This window comes from Sceloporus occidentalis, unplaced genomic scaffold, assembly GCF_023333645.1.
Source record: "Sceloporus occidentalis isolate IW3139 unplaced genomic scaffold, rSceOcc1.0.p SCAF_37, whole genome shotgun sequence".
NCBI lineage: Eukaryota > Metazoa > Chordata > Lepidosauria > Squamata > Phrynosomatidae > Sceloporus > Sceloporus occidentalis.
In genome coordinates this window covers 926,387-942,610 of record NW_028317017.1, presented here as the reverse complement: position 1 = coordinate 942,610, position 16,224 = coordinate 926,387, and the positions used below count along the sequence as shown (strand labels likewise).

Genomic DNA, 16,224 nt, shown 5'->3' with positions numbered 1-16,224 from the left:
TTTATCTGGTGCTAAAACTTCCTTTGCTAGTTTTTACCACTTTACTGCAAGTCTACCTACTTTTTTAGACATACTGCTTATCCAATTACATTTAAGATAATCTAGTTTTATAAGATGCTCCCATATATCCGAGCAACATTTTATATTTACAATGTTTCCCCTGTATACACATTATTAACACTTATGTTTCTTTCTAGGTGAGGAGTCAAGCATCCAGTATGATTCTCCCGCTGCCATCTTGCCTGTGTCCCATTCTCCTACTTATAGTGGGCTCCATCCTGTCCGGCTCTGCCTCAGGTTGTCCCCAACGTTGTGATTGCTCCCCCCAGGACCGCTCTGTCTTGTGCCACCGCAAGCGCCACATCTCCGTCCCTGAAGGTGTACCTACTGATACACGACTCTTGGATTTAAGCAAGAATCGTATTAAAACTATCAATCAGGATGAATTTTCCTCTTTTCCTTACTTAGAAGAATTGGAACTAAATGAAAACATTGTGAGTGTCATTGAGCCAGGAGCCTTTAGTGGGCTTTCCAACCTGCGTTCTTTGGGGTTGCGGAGTAACCGCCTCAAGCTCATTCCTCTCGGTGTTTTCACAGGGCTAAGTAATCTCACCCGGCTTGATATTAGTGAAAACAAAATTGTCATCCTTTTAGATGATATGTTCCAAGACTTATACAACCTGAAGTCCCTGGAAGTTGGAGATAATGATTTGGTCTACATCTCCCATCGTGCTTTCCGTGGGCTTAACAGCCTGGAAGAGCTGACACTGGAGAAGTGCAACCTCACTACAGTGCCCACAGAAGCTCTGTCCCATCTCCATGGACTTATATCCCTGAGACTCCGGTACCTCAACATCAATGTTATCCGGGACTACTCATTTAAAAGGCTAGATCGTCTCAAAGTTCTGGAGGTCGCACACTGGCCATATTTGGATACTATGACCTCAAATAGCCTTCATGGGCTCAACTTAACATCTCTCTCTATCACATACAGCAATCTGACTGCTATACCCTATGTAGCCATTCGACATCTTGTTTATCTCCGCTTCCTCAATCTTTCCTACAATCCTATCACTGCCGTGGAAGGCTCCATGTTGCATGAGTTGCTCAGACTTCAGGAGTTTCACCTAGTGGGTGGACAGCTGTCTGTGGTTGAACCCTATGCATTCCGAGGTCTTAACCATTTGCGAATACTTAATGTCTCTTCCAACTTACTTAGCACACTAGAGGAATCCTCCTTCCATTCTGTGGGTAACCTGGAGACTCTTATATTAGACCGCAATCCATTGGCTTGTGACTGCCGCCTTCTGTGGATCTTCCGTCGACGCTGGCGACTGAACTTCCACAAACAACAACCTTCCTGTGCTAGCCCAGAATATGTGCAAGGAAAGGAGTTTAAAGACTTCCCTGATGTGTTACAGCCAAATTACTTCACATGTAGACGTGCTCGCATACAGGACCGTAGTGCACAGGTGATACATGTAGATGAAGGACTCACAGTACATTTCTACTGTAGGGCTGATGGGGACCCACCTCCTACTATCCTTTGGCAGTCTCCTCGCAAGACTTTCATCACCAGCAAAAGCAACGGGCGGCTCACTGTATTTCCAGATGGAACTCTAGAGGTGCGATATGCCCAAATACAAGACAATGGGACGTATCATTGTGTAGCAAGCAATGCAGGCGGCAATGATACCTCTGTGGCACATCTCCATGTACGTAGCTACTCACCTGATTGGCCTCATCAACCGAACAAGACCTTTGCCTTCATCTCAAACCAGCCAAATGAAAGTGATGTCAATAGCACACGTGCAAGCGTCCCCTTCCCGTTTGATATTAAGACGCTGATCATTGCCACTACTATGGGCTTCATTTCTTTCTTGGGGGTTGTCCTTTTCTGCTTGGTTCTGCTTTTCCTTTGGAGCAGGGGCAAAGGTAATACCAAACACAACATTGAGATAGAATATGTACCTCGAAAGTCTGATGCTGGACTCTCCTCAGCAGATGCTCCCCGTAAGTTCAACATGAAGATGATCTGATGGGGAGCAGAGGGGAAGGCAGAATAGGGGGTATTAGGGGCAAATAGTGGAATGCACAATGCCCATTTTTACCCTAGATTTTCTGCTCAGTCCTTCAAGTTCAAGCAATCTGACGGGGATTCTTTAATCTTATGTTGTTGACTCACAGACTGTCAATTTTGGGAATGACCTTTGCACTTTTGACCCTGTGAATTTAACTTCCCCAAACTGCTCCAGATCTGAAACTGCCCATCTGGCTCAAACCCTGATATTTATATGGGAGGATAGCAGGTGGGGTGGATGGGTGAAATAAACAAGGCAACTGGAAAATGGAGACTTTGGAACAGCCCCCGTACGAAGGAGAAGGAATTTGAGGGGCTCTTGGGAGGCAGAGAAATAGTCTAATATTGAACTTTGTCCTCTTTATCTTCTCCCAATTTCAATACCTGTGATTTTTATGAAAAAAAATAAACAAGAATATTACTGAAAAAATAAAAAAACTAGAAAACTCCAAAGAATGTGGATCTGTTGTAACATCATTACATCATTAAACTAGGTACACCTCCCTATATATATATATATATATATATCTCTCGTAAGGGTGGAAACAGTTGCTCATATATGTACTACTATTTAATAAATATCCACATTATTTAATGGAGGAGAAGATTTGAGGAGTAATAGGAACAGAGACTAATAATTCCATATGGCCCATGAACCTCAATCACTAAACCTCTTATCCATGAATCCATACCCTACATTGACGGCTATATAAATGCTCCTATATTGTTGGCTATATTCTGTATTCTTCCTGTAATTCTTCACTAATACTGTGCAGTCTTTTACCTTTACCCATTTTTGGTTTTTTTTACAAATTTTTATTTTTTTTACCATTCCCTTTTACAATTTGTTCTTTCTTCCTGCCCCTGTTCTTTAAAGATTTAATGCCTTCTTTCTTCATCACCACTTCCTTCTCATTTCAGCATTGTTGTATTTCTTTGCTTTTACTTGGCTTTTACCGCTTCATATACTATTATCACCCTCTCCATCATCACCTTCCCCCACTTTTTTTTGATTGTCATTTAAACAGTTTATATATCAGTGAAATAATGATGAGGAAATGTAGAAAGGATTTATACAGGGTAATTGGCATTATTGGCCTCAATGAGGGGGGGTACACTTAAAATTGCTGATTATTGAATGAATTACAATAAGGTTTATGGTTACTCTGGAGAATCCCCCAGTGAAATGATAGAACTGTTTGCTCGCTGACAGATAAGCGTCTCAGTTCATTAATTTCAGACAGTAAACAGGTCAGTCTGTTGATTGTGGGTGTGACTAAAGAAGATTTGCCATTGATGATAAGCTCATTGCAGCGTATATGACGAGACAGACAACCAATCAATATAAAAGAACTGCTAATTCACCAAGCACTAATAAGCTGATGATTTGTAGATAATTTAGATTTAATTAGAACTTTCTTGAATGTAGAGTAATGGTCCATCATTACACCTACGTCTCATGTAAGCACTAATATACTATGCCGTTATCTAACCAATGTCAGCCTCTGCACACAGTTACTTGACACTATGAATTGTTATGAAGGTTCCCAAGTAGAGAACATTCCTCAAATCCTGCAGAAGTTGAATCCAAAAGCTGACATTACCCCCTACTTTATACCATCCATTTGTAAAGATTCTGCTCTCTGGTAGACTTCTTTAATATAAGTAGCTAACAGCTCATTTAGTAATTGAGTCCTTATCTAATCTACTTGCTGCCAGTGGCTCTGATCCTTGTTAGTGACAGATCACTAAGGACAAATATTCAGCTAAAGCTTAATGAGGGAAGTTCTACTGGAAGAGCAGAAATGGATAAGAATGGGAATGGATACAATGTGATAGGTGCAATGCAGCACACAAAACATTGTGTGATGGGTTACAATTGTTAATACTATTGGCACACAGGATTCACTTTCACTCTTTACTTAGATATTTTTGGGTTGGAAATCTGATCAAAGTAACAATTCAAAGCTGTGATAACATGACAAAAAAAACATTGGGATTCCATGTTTTCTTATAAATTAAGAAATTAAAAAAGATTAGGGGCTGCTCACAGTTTGTCACATTCCCATATCTGGCTGTTTTGTGTAAAGAGATATAATGAGGATATAAGCCAGTAAAGGGAGAGTGAGAGGGTAATTAAATATGCTGTTCTGAAACATACCTTCACACTTGGTCTTCAAATGGATAAGCAAGACCATTATTCATGTTATTTGTTACTGCCTATCACCAGCCCATCTTCACTTTGTCTTTCTCCCTCTTCCTTCTGTTTTCCCACTTATGCCAGCAGGCACAGCCTTGAAGCTGGCTGAGGTGCCACAAACTGCTCCGAAATCTCTAGTATGCCGCTAGTTGGACAGCTCATTCTTGTCCTGCATCCCTTTCTGTCTCCCTCTGGGTCTGTCTCCACATATAATTAACATTTACATATTTGCTTGGCCAAATTTTATCTCTTTAATTGTTTGTTAGCTTCCTGCTTGGCACAATTGGATGGTGCCCCTGGTAGTATACACTAATTAGTATCCTTCTGCACGCTAGGAGGTGGCCACCAAAAATGAAAAAAGATCATGCTAAATATTAAAGTGCAGCCTACGCTGCTGTTAGAGGATGGTTAAAATAATATACTCAGCAATATATTTTACAAGCACGTTTAAGCTGTAAATATACCAGCAATAAATAAGTAATCAGAGCCACAGTTGTGTATGTTAAGAGAATCACCAAAGCGATACAGGAGGCCAGTTTGTTCTTTTAAAATGTCTTTGGTCTTTGCAACGTAGCCGTTTGCGTTCCCCTGCCTAACTGTTTCCACCTGGCCATGTGAGAGAGATGCAGCCAAGTTAGGTAAGATTTTTGCCTTGGCTGAAACATTCAAGCTTTCCATGCATGTCACTTTTGGTGAGTATTGATGTGAATTGGGTAAATGTTGCTTGGGTGTTCTCCTGGGATGGAAGATATCAGCCTATGAACTCTACACCCTCTGCTTCCAGGTAAAGTGCCTCGCTGACAGATCTCATCTGCACCGTAACTTTCTGTATGATATATAAAGTCCATAATCATCTATATATTCACCATCCAGCAAAAATGGTCTTATAGCTATGAAACATAGCTAGTCGTCACACTCCCTAAATATAGCCAAGAGATAGCTTTACCAGCTGTGTTTGAACTACAACCTTTATAATGCTCTGCCAGTCTTTCCGTTTCTCAAATGCAAATTCTTGGGAATCCATCTCAAGGTAAATTGGCAAACTTTCTGGTTCATATTGTCTATCACACCTTCATACCTACTGTAATTGAATATGATCTGGGCATTCCAATGTATGATCGTCACAATAGTAAGTCACATCTTCAAATCACAGCTTGAGTGCAGGTAAGTAGCTCAGAAAATCATCAAGAAGGTTCCAATGTATGCATATATGTTGTAATCCAATTACAGATGGCTACCCTTCCAGGAATATTAGGCAAAACTGGAAACAATCAGTCCAGTGGTCAAGTCAAGCCAAGGGACCAAGTAAAAACAACCCGAAACATGTACGTCCACCATGCAGTCCTGTCCAACACATTTACAGAAAAGGCGTGCACAGGAAGGAAGCACTTACCACGAGGATAGAAAGGATCCAGCCGCCATGTAAATCATTTGGGGCCCTGGTGGTTATGTTTAGAACTGCAAGTAAAACAGCTTCAGGTAGTGACTCTGAATTGAACCCTCTAAGTTGGCAATTGCCCTCCTTGCCTACAGTTCCATGTGGGCTATAATAGTTAAGTTAACAATAGATAATGCTCCTTGCTGATTCCGTACAATTATCCATTCATGCATGAAGATGCTTTGATAACACATTAAACAGGCATAGTAGTCAGAGTTCCATTTTCTAGTATGCAAGCAGCAATTTGAATTTGCGCTGCTGATTTTCAGGATGCTGGTAAAGCCCACGCTTTTATGGATGTTTTATACACTGACAATCTCTGCCTCTCTAATTCTTGAGGGTAACTAAAGAGTTACATTTCAAAGACCCAACTCCGTAGAACAATTCCAACATCAAATGTCTGTTTCCCATTATGCCAGTGCCAGAAAATTAAGGGCAGAGACGGGGGGGGGTGTTAAGAAAAAGGTATAATTAAGGCCCATCACCAACACTTGTATAAAGGAGTAAATATGCATAAACTTAGTTATATACCGTATTTGCTCGATTATAAGACGAGGTTTTTTTCAGAGCAAATGCTCTGAAAAATACCCCTCGTCTTCTAATCGGGGTCGTCTTCTAATCAGACCTCAAATAGAGGTCTGATTATGAGACTAAGATACAGATCCCCCGCACCGCTGCAGGGGACCTGGATCCTCCTGTCTCCCCCCCCCCCCTTACCGGTGCTTCCTGCTGTATTGCCGGGGCAGCGGGTTGACGTCTACGCGATCCGCGTAGACAACGTCCGCTGCAGCCGGAAGGAGGTGTGGCTAGCAGCGGGGGTTGTCTGCGTCCGTCGCGGATACCTTCCCCGACTGTCAGAGATCAGAGTTCCCCGCACCGGTGCCGGTGCTGCACTGGTGCGGGGAACTCTGATCTCTCACAGCCGGGGAAGGTCTGCGCGATGGACGCAGACAAACCCCCGCTGCCAACTCCACCTCCTTCCGACTGCAGCGGAAGGGGACGTCAACCCGCTGCCCCGGCAATACAGCAGGAAATTGGAAGCACCGGTAAGTGTGTGTGTGCGTGTGTGTGTGTGTTTGTTAAATGGGGGCATAGGGCATTTCTGGAATGCCTTATACCCCTATATGCCACTCTGGCACTTAGGGGGTTAAAAGGCATATTATGGGGCAGAGTGGCATATAGGGAGGTATAAGGCATTTCAGGAGGCAGAGTGGCGTTAAGAGGGCATTTAATACAGCACTCTGCCTCCTGAAATGCCTTATACCTCCCTATATGCCACTCTGCCCCATAATATGCATTTTAACCCCCTAAATGCCAGAATGGGATATAGGGGTATAAGGCATTTCTGGAGGCAGAGTGGCACATAGGGGGTCAAAAGGCATACCATGGGGCACAGTGGCATATAGAGGGTTAAAAGGCATATCATGGGCCACAGTGCCATATTGGTGTGGCAAGCCTGGGGGCAGATGTGCGTAACTGGGGGACAGGTTGGAAAATACAAGGAAATAAAAACAAAAAAAATATTCTCAATCATAGCTTTTATTTAAAAAAATAGTTAATGAATTAACATTTACTGGTAAAACTTTTTTCCTTTAGGGCCGTCTTATATTCAGGCTTTTTCTTTTTTTCCTAAGTTAATATTCAGATTTTGGGGGGTCGTCTTATAATCAGGGTCATCTTATAATCGAGCAAATACGGTAATACTTCTGACAACAAATTTGTCTTAAAGAAAATTAAAGTAATATCTCTTTATGAGGAATCCGAGCCGCACTTTTAGTCTCTCCTCTTCAGCCTTTAAGTGGCCCCCAAACTTGTAAATGAGCTCCAAACTACCCAGTATCTGTAGTGGGTAGCCTTGAGCTCAATGCTGCAGGGTCATGCAAAATATCTGGTCCCACCCCCTGCCCAGGATCCAGTAAGGAAATGCTGAGTATGATATACAGTATATATATATATATATATATATATATATACACACACATATATATACATATATATACACATATATATACCGGTGTATTGTATGTTTTTCAATATGCTTACATTTCCTTTTATCCACATTAAATGTCATCTGTGGCTTACCTGCCAATTCCCAGAGTTCTTCCAAATCCATGGCCAGAGAAGAATTTCCTTACATATTATCACAGAATTATCTACAATAAAAGAAGACCAGAACCTGCCAAGAGCCCACTAACGTTTTTTACATTGTCCATTACTCTGTTTGCTATTACTTGGACAGTTTTCAGTCAATTATACGTTTTCCCTTAAATCAGTTTCCTTTAAGCGATACACCATTCCTAGTATTGTTGTTGCCCAAAACTTCCCCGAAAATTTATTATTTCATCAAGTAAAATCTTTGTTTTTTCTTCTGGGAACCCTTTATCATTACGTAACAGAAAAGCAGGTACTGATTGGTTCTTAATATAGCAATGGAAAAGGGTCTTAAAACGCTTAGCATACTATAGGGTACAATTAATGTCTTGGAACAGCACCTCTAAATTTTATTTATGTACGTGTTTTGCTTTCACTTTTAGTAGGTTTATTATGTTTATTTTTTAAAGTTACTTAAATTTGAAGTAAATTTAGTAACAAAGGGTTTGTTCCAGTTAACAAGCTGCTCAGATGACCTTACCATGCTGTAGTTGGCCTTCTTCAAATAGTGTTTTGCAGAAGCCAATGCCATTTTATTTAAAAAAATATATTTTAAGTGAGACAATATTAAGGTCACTATGTGCCAAGTGTTCCCTTATTTAAACACTTGTTTGTCAGATGGACATCCAGGCTGGTAATCATTCAGCTTGGTGCTTTTACTGTTAATAATTAGCAAGTTCAAGTATCTGTATCCCTTAACTGTACAACATGACCCAATATTCCAATCAATGTCTGGGTAATTAAAATCACCCATGATTAAAGCATGACCCAGATGTGCAGCTTTTCTGGCTTTGTAATAATGACCTTTTATCTCTTGTGAAAAAGTGTGACTCCAGGGCCTCTTCATTATCAACAATCTAGTTAATTCAGATTTTACATATAAAATTACTCATTTCAAATTTCTTATTCACTTAACTAATTTAACTGTCCATCTTCAATCTCATCTAACCACATTTATGTGATAGCAATTAAATTGAGTTTCCTGCTTTGCTCAAAGAAGACACCCAGTGGAGGAGCAGGACCCCTTGGCAATATAACTCAGGCTCGCCGTTTGGGTGAACTACCATGTGAGTGAGTGACCCCCAACGATAAATTTCTCTTTCCAATCTTAGTTTAAAGCCTCCTCCAGTTTGCCAGAAATAATTGTTTAGAGAAAACCATGTCACGTCATAAAGATGAAACATGGCCCTACTGTAGAGTCAGATAGTCCTAACCCAAATATCTCCGTCCAACATCACTTTTCCAGTCTTGGTTCCCAAATACGTTGAAGCCAAGCTGGTTAGAGACAGAAGAATGTTCAGCATTTATAGTCCTGGAAACAGGATACCATTATTTCCCTATAACAGAGTTTCCTACAGCCAACAGTCTAGCAATTTTGCTTCCCACTGCATTGGAGTAGTTATCTCACTACTACAGGTGCTTTCTCGGCAATGGTAATTCAAGGTATCACAAAAGGAGAGAAAGGCCTTATGGCGTTCCTATGGACATTATATATAAAGCTCAAAGTAAGCCTTTCAAAGATGTGATTTCATGTCTGGGTGCATCTTCAAAACATAAATGCATATGAAGGAAAGTAAAAAAATCACACCAAGTATTTTTAATGGAGACAAATGCTTTTTATTCTCACGTAATGGTATAAAAGTATAAGGGCAAGTATTCAAGCATTTTATCACATTCATCATGTTAACACCGATAACTTCTGCAAATGACTACTAAATGGTTAATGTTATGTGGGATTTATTGAGAGCTCATTAAAAGGTCATAGTTTAGCATACGCTGAACCTTTCACATGACAACATAGAAGATGCATGAAAAATTCCCATCACCCTTTTAAACCTAATTTTCAGAATGGTGAGTAAGCTCAGTAGAAACACAGATACACCAACGATAAATCAGATTTTATTAACAATTGCAATGAATATTTGTGAACAAATAGAACACACTCAAAACTGATGTATTCATACACTGAGCTCTTAAATAGCTGACCAAGGTAACATAGCTATTCACCAATCTCTGTTGTGTATGTGGGAAAACACAGTGGCTCAGTGCTCAACATCTTCAGGTCAAACATATTTTATTGTGCTGTTATTTATCTGTCTCTCAAATCTGGCTTATTTGGATAGATTTGCTTGACACACAAAGGCTTATTATTATAAATCTCTCTCTGATTATCAGTTTAAGCAAACTGGTTCATGGACATGTGGTAACACTGCCCCCACAGGACACTTCTGGTAAAACAGTTCTCTGTGACTAAGAGTAGATAATATTCATGAATTTCTTCTAGTTATTATCTCTTATTTACATAGCAACAACAATGTACTCACTGCGTCTTACAATACATGTATTCATGAGGTGTAAGAAAATGTTAAACTATAGACTAAGACAAACTAATTAAGTAAAGAGTCTCGGCTCACAAGCTCTAGGCATTTATTATGATAGGATTTTCCATACATAGTCCATGAAAGGACTTCTAGTGCTGGCTCATACATAGCGTTCATTTTGGTAATGTGACCTGGTAAGTTGGCCAAGATGACCTAGACAGATGGTAGCAAGCTGATATGAGGTGTCTGGTTTATAGCCCTAATATATAACACGTCTAGTAATACATTAGCCATAGTCAAGGACCATTATAGGTGGCACAACCATTTAGGAATTTATGTGGCAAATGCGCAGGAGTTTCTGCTCTGATCGTTTTAGACCGTTTCAGATCTTAGTTTACTAAGAAGTCTGAGGTTCTCCACCACAAAACAGGAAAAGTTCAAAAGACACAAAAGATGTTCGAAAGACGAACTGCCGTCCTGGCGTCAAGCTGTTATGTGTCAGTTCTGGCAGGTGTCCTAAAAGCAGGGTATGCCTGTATGCTTTTAGCCAAATCATCACCACTAACACAAAATGAACAAACACAAAAAGAGACGTATTTTGGACCGCTGGAGCCTATGGTCTTGTAACAAGCTACAGGGCACCGTACAAAGTGAAGGAGCGAAGCTGCCTCCCTCTCTCGCTTGTAGGGTAGAAGGTGATAAGAAGAAAATAATAGACTCCTTTTCCAGTTTTCCACAGGGTGCAAGTTTGCCAATGACTCGCCCACTTTCTGGTGTGCATAAAAGACCAGCGAGCAGACCTTGGGTTGCAGTAAATGTACAGCTGTCTTTACTAAATGAAAACCAAATGATAATGGATTTTTTTTTCCATAATCAATTATGTCCATTAAGAAGAGCTTTATTCGGCATCCAAAACACGGCTTTATATACTTGTATACAGTAAATCATGTATTCAAAGTTTCTCGAAAACTGCTTTCAAGTTTAAGGGGTTCATTTTCTGGTACAGAAACATACTCTTCTTCATGAATACCACACCAGTTATTTTTTTGCACACATATACGTGTTAAATGTTGCTTACCAGCACATGCAAAGTGCTGTCACCTAGTGTGCAATAAGGGATCAGTCATTATCCAGTTGTAAGTCAGCAAAATGTTAAATGTACTGGGGTATATGGAAACACTTTTCACATTTGAATGTAAAAAATATCCTAGATAGCGGATAGGGAACAGCAGTGAAGTCCAAGTAAATCAACCTAGCGCACTCAAACCTACACTATGTTTGATGTATATTTGGTAAATGTATTTATTACAGCTCCAACAACAGAGACAAAGCCATTGCAAAGTGTAAAGAAATATAATTTGTGGAGGGACTGCCCAACGCTGCAGCTGACCGCCGCAGGATACACTTGGCAGTCATGTGAGCCCGTTCTCCTCCCATACTGCCTTTGTTGATTAACAAAGTGATTAAATGCTTTGTAATTAATTACCAGGGTGACACTGGCTTCTGCGTCTCTTTAAGATGGCTTCAAACAAGTTCATTATGTGGTGGGCCTAACCTCGTTAGTGAGGGATGAAGAACGCTATTGATCTGGCACTGATTGGTTTAACTAACTCTCAGATGTGTAATTAGGCAAAGAGCTGTGACTGAGAGATGGCATTAAAGGCAAGTGCTCTCAGATGGGCATGGTCATATAGCGAGCTATTTATGTTAAGGTTACTCATGATCAGGACACTGATGGCCTCCAAAAAGGAAGAAAAATATATTTTTAAACAGTATTATGAAGAAAACTCCTGCCAGTCCTAAAACGATGGCTGTTATAATGTCCTCGTTTTAAGAGAACATACTTTTCAGGACTTGCCGAATATATATATATATATATATATATATATATATAAACAAAAGTGATGGGAACAACAATAAGCTACCTGAGATTTTAACCTATTTGATATGCTGGGAGTGCAGCCTTAATAGTGCTCACAGATTCCAAAACTCCCTACATATATGTAGTATACGTTTCTGAAAATCAGATATATTCATCATATTTATCACTTTTCTACAGCAATTTGCCCACTTACCTCTTCTTAAGGTAGTAAAAAAATAATTCGGCATTTTCAAACTCTCTTTTTGCCTAGGACCTCTTCCCCTTTATAGATGCAATTTAAAAAAATGACAACTTCAGTTCCAGTACAGTAATATCTCATGCATTTTTTTAAGGTAATGGAATTTTCTTACATGTTACAGTGTTTTGATTTCAGTAAAACAAAAATTTGTCTACTGGTCGAGCTGTGCAACATGACTAGTTTGTAGACCTGAGGGATCACTCTTAATTAATAGACTATGACAGATGACATCACTGGGGTCCTGTTAAATACTTTTACATTTTCCATTACACCAAGTGATGCTGCTTCTGAAATCACACTGTGAGCACCTGGGCTAAAAAAAAAATAAATAAAAAAATAAAAAAAAAGTGAAAGATTTAATTTACGCACATATATATTTTTTAACTCCTGGATCTCACATACTTTCTAACCATTAGTGGCAAAATCTCCAGCTCCAGTAGCACTATATTAACTTCTTTCTGTAATCCAAACAGTCCGTAACATTATTCTGGTGCTCTAGATTTACACAAATTATAATATATAACTAAATAAGTATAACCGATTACAAATTAACTTCTAGATCCAGTTCCACTTCCACAATCTTGCCTTTCAAAATGCAAAATATACTTAACGCATTAAAGAACTAGCGCCGTTTTACTAGAGCAATTTTGTTTTTACTATATCTTTTTTTTTCACTGTTTGTAATTTGAATGTACTCACATTAAAGGGTTTTTTGGCACAATTAGGACATTCTTTTAAAACCAAATTGTCATATGTAATACACTATTTTGAATATTTTTTAATGGGGAAAAAATTCACACTTGTATTTAAATTGTATACAGTTAGTGCCTATGGAAGAAAATTTGATTTGGAAACCAACCTAAATGCCAATGATTTTCATCTACAATATATGACCAAAGGTATGTAGACACCCATCTTAATTTTTGAGTTTAGGCGCTTCAGCCACACCCACGGCTAACAAGTATATAAAATCATACAGTCATCTCCGTAAACAATCATTGGCAGTAGAATACGCAGCACTGAAGAGCTCTGTGATTTTAAATGTGGAACTGTCATAAGATGTCACGTCACATTGCGGCCCTGCAAGATTTGCTTAGGTCCTCCCTAAACGCTATTATTGTGAAGCAGAAGAGTCTAGATGCAACAGCAGCTCACCTACAAAGCAGTAGCCCACCCACAGAGCAGGATTGCTCAGTGCAGTACACTCCGTAATGCACTCAAGCTGCCTCCAGAAGCAACATCTGAAACTTGAGTTTCTAAGGACGAGCAGCGGCACACAAGCCGAAGATTACTATGTGCAATGCCGAGTGCCAGCTGGAATGGTGTAAAGCACTCAGGACTCTGGAGCAGTGGAAACGTGTTCTCTTGGAACAATGAATTTGTTATATGGAAGTCTGATGGCGAATGCCAAGAGAATGTTACCTAGAGCAGTGGTTCTCAACCCGTGTATCCTCAGGACCCACATTTGTCTTTGGTCATTAAGTCGCAACCCAAAAATAACCTCAGAAAAGATGAGGGAGTGAAAAGGCTGTCCGCGGGCTGCAACAGGAAGAGTGGAGGAGCAATCAGAGAAAAACTTTATTCAGCTCCCACTAGGAGCAGACAGCGACCGCAAACCAATCAAGCAACTTGCTTTGCGGTCGGGGAGTAATGCTAAAGTACATGCCAGACCGGAGGCTGCCTGATGGCCCTGATTGCTGTGGCCGCGGTCCTGACAGCCTGCTGCCCGCGGATTGCTGCTAGAATGTGTAAGACAGCCCCAGGAAAGTGAAATTTTCCCGGTATGCCTCCAGTCCGGCCCTGACCCTCCGCGACACACTGAAGACAGGGTCACGACCCACGAGTTGAGAATCACTGACCTAGAGGAATGCATAGTACCTACTGTGAAGTTTAGTGCAGTAAGGATAATGTTAATAGTATAGCATCCAGACATTTTAGACAACTGTATGCTTGCAACTTTGTGGCACCAACGGCAAGCCATTTTCTTGGTGTGGATGAACTTGAGTGCCCCACACGGAGCCCTTACCTTAACCCCATTCAACATCTTTGGAAAGAATTGGAAGGCTGATTGCTAGCCAGGCCTTCTCAGCCAGCATCAGCGCCTGACCTCACAAATGCTCTCTCTGCTGAATGGGCAGAAATTTCACATACTCTGTGGGTAGTAGGGGGGAATTAATGCCATATCAATTCCTGTAGTTTTGAATGGGGTGTCCAACAAGCTCATACAATATGTTGGTCATATTGTGTATCTTTGGTGTTATAGGATAAATATTAAAAGGTGTGCATCATTTTTGTTCCTCCAGACTCCCCATAAAGGGCATGTTTCTAAATAGTAGACAACCCAGGATATTCAACTTCATCTTCATGTATCAACTTTACCAATTTTAGAGATGCACCGAAATGAAAATTCTGTACCGAAACAAAAAATTCAGCATTCGCCTGGTCGAAACCAAAATAGAACCCCCACCTTTATAATAAATAAAAAACCAAAACACACTTTTTTTATTAAACACACTAAAAATTGCACGAAAAATGTAACAATATTTATATATATATAAAATTGTTAACGGCAATCACACTCCTGTCATGCCCAGGTTCTAGCATGTACTGGTTGCCTGGGCATGATAGGAGTGTGATCACTGTTATTATATATATATATATATAATACTGTAATTTAATTTTTCTGTCCAATATTGGTGTGTTAACCACACTTATTAAAAGTAACACCAAAATAGGACAGAAAAATTCATTATAATATATATATATAAAAATATATATGGTTGACAGCAATCACACTCCTATCATACCCATGCAGCCAGTACATGCTGGAACCTGGGCACGACAGGAGTGTGATTACAGCCTCCCCTATGTCATGGTATCCCTCTATGCTATCTCACACACATTAATTTACTCATTCACAAACATTCATATACTCATTCATTCAGATACTAATCATTCACAGATTCTCATGAATTCCCTTAATCACGCATACTTGCTCATACACCCTCCCCACCCCTTACCTGAACTGCAGATCTCCCTGCCTGTGTTGCTCGCACTCTGTGCGAACAACTTCTCTTGTCCCCGCCCCAGGGGAAGAAGGAACGGAGTAGAGTGATGTGACGTGCATTCATGCGACTCCACTGGGTTCCTGCTTCCCCTGGCCGGTACAAGAGACGCTGCTCGCACACTGCAGGTAAGCAGCAGGGCCTACTGACAATTATTTTTGGCTGTTTTTCTTTTATTTCGGCATTTCGCCGATAATGCCCTTTTCGGACAATATATTGGTGCATCCCTAATCAATTTCTTACAATTTTGTGGTAACATTTTTTCCCCACATATATATTGGCATTTTGCTAAGTATTTCTCGCTCAGAAAATGTACTGAAAAAGTTAATGCTAGTTCTGAAAGGTGTTTGACCCTGGCCACTGCCGAAAACGTCAACAATCGGCACATGAGCATTAAGAACTGGACCACAGATCAATGGAAGAAGATGGCCTGGTCTGATGTATCACATTTCCTTCTACATCAAGTGGATGGCCCGGTGTGCGTGGGTCGCTTACCTGGAGGACACATGGCACCGGGATGCATCCATGGAGGCCTCTCCTCACAACTTAGAGAAATTAAAAGGATTTCCTGCTAAGGTCTTGGTGCCAGATACTACAGCACACCTTCAGAGGTCTGGTGGAGTCCATGCCTCGACGGGTCAGGGGTGTTTTGGCTGCAAAAGGGGGACCTACACAATATTAGGCAGGTGGTCATAATGCTATGGCTGATCGGTGTATAAAAACTAAGATTACAATGAGTAAATGCTCTCGAATCTAGTGCCTCCTTGAATCTACTACATCTAAAAGGGATATGAAACATTTGGTAAGAGAAGAAAACAGAGAAACATAAGGAAAATGCACATGCACAGG

The 16,224-nt window shown here is 40.3% G+C and overlaps 1 protein-coding gene across 1 annotated transcript; it reads left to right on the top strand.

Moving 5' to 3' along the window:
- The first annotated feature begins 203 nt into the window (after positions 1-203).
- Positions 204-2,039, top strand: LOC149297678 (leucine-rich repeat and immunoglobulin-like domain-containing nogo receptor-interacting protein 1). The gene has a single exon (XM_089488301.1). It carries the CDS (start codon positions 219-221, stop codon positions 2,037-2,039), a length of 1,821 nt encoding a protein of 606 aa, XP_089344427.1. The 5' UTR covers positions 204-218.
- The last annotated feature ends 14,185 nt before the right edge of the window (positions 2,040-16,224 follow it).

Coding starts and splice junctions, on each gene's coding strand:
- LOC149297678 (XM_089488301.1), top strand. CDS start 219: ATGATTCTCCCGCTGCCATCTTGCCTGTGTCCCATTCTCCTACTTATA.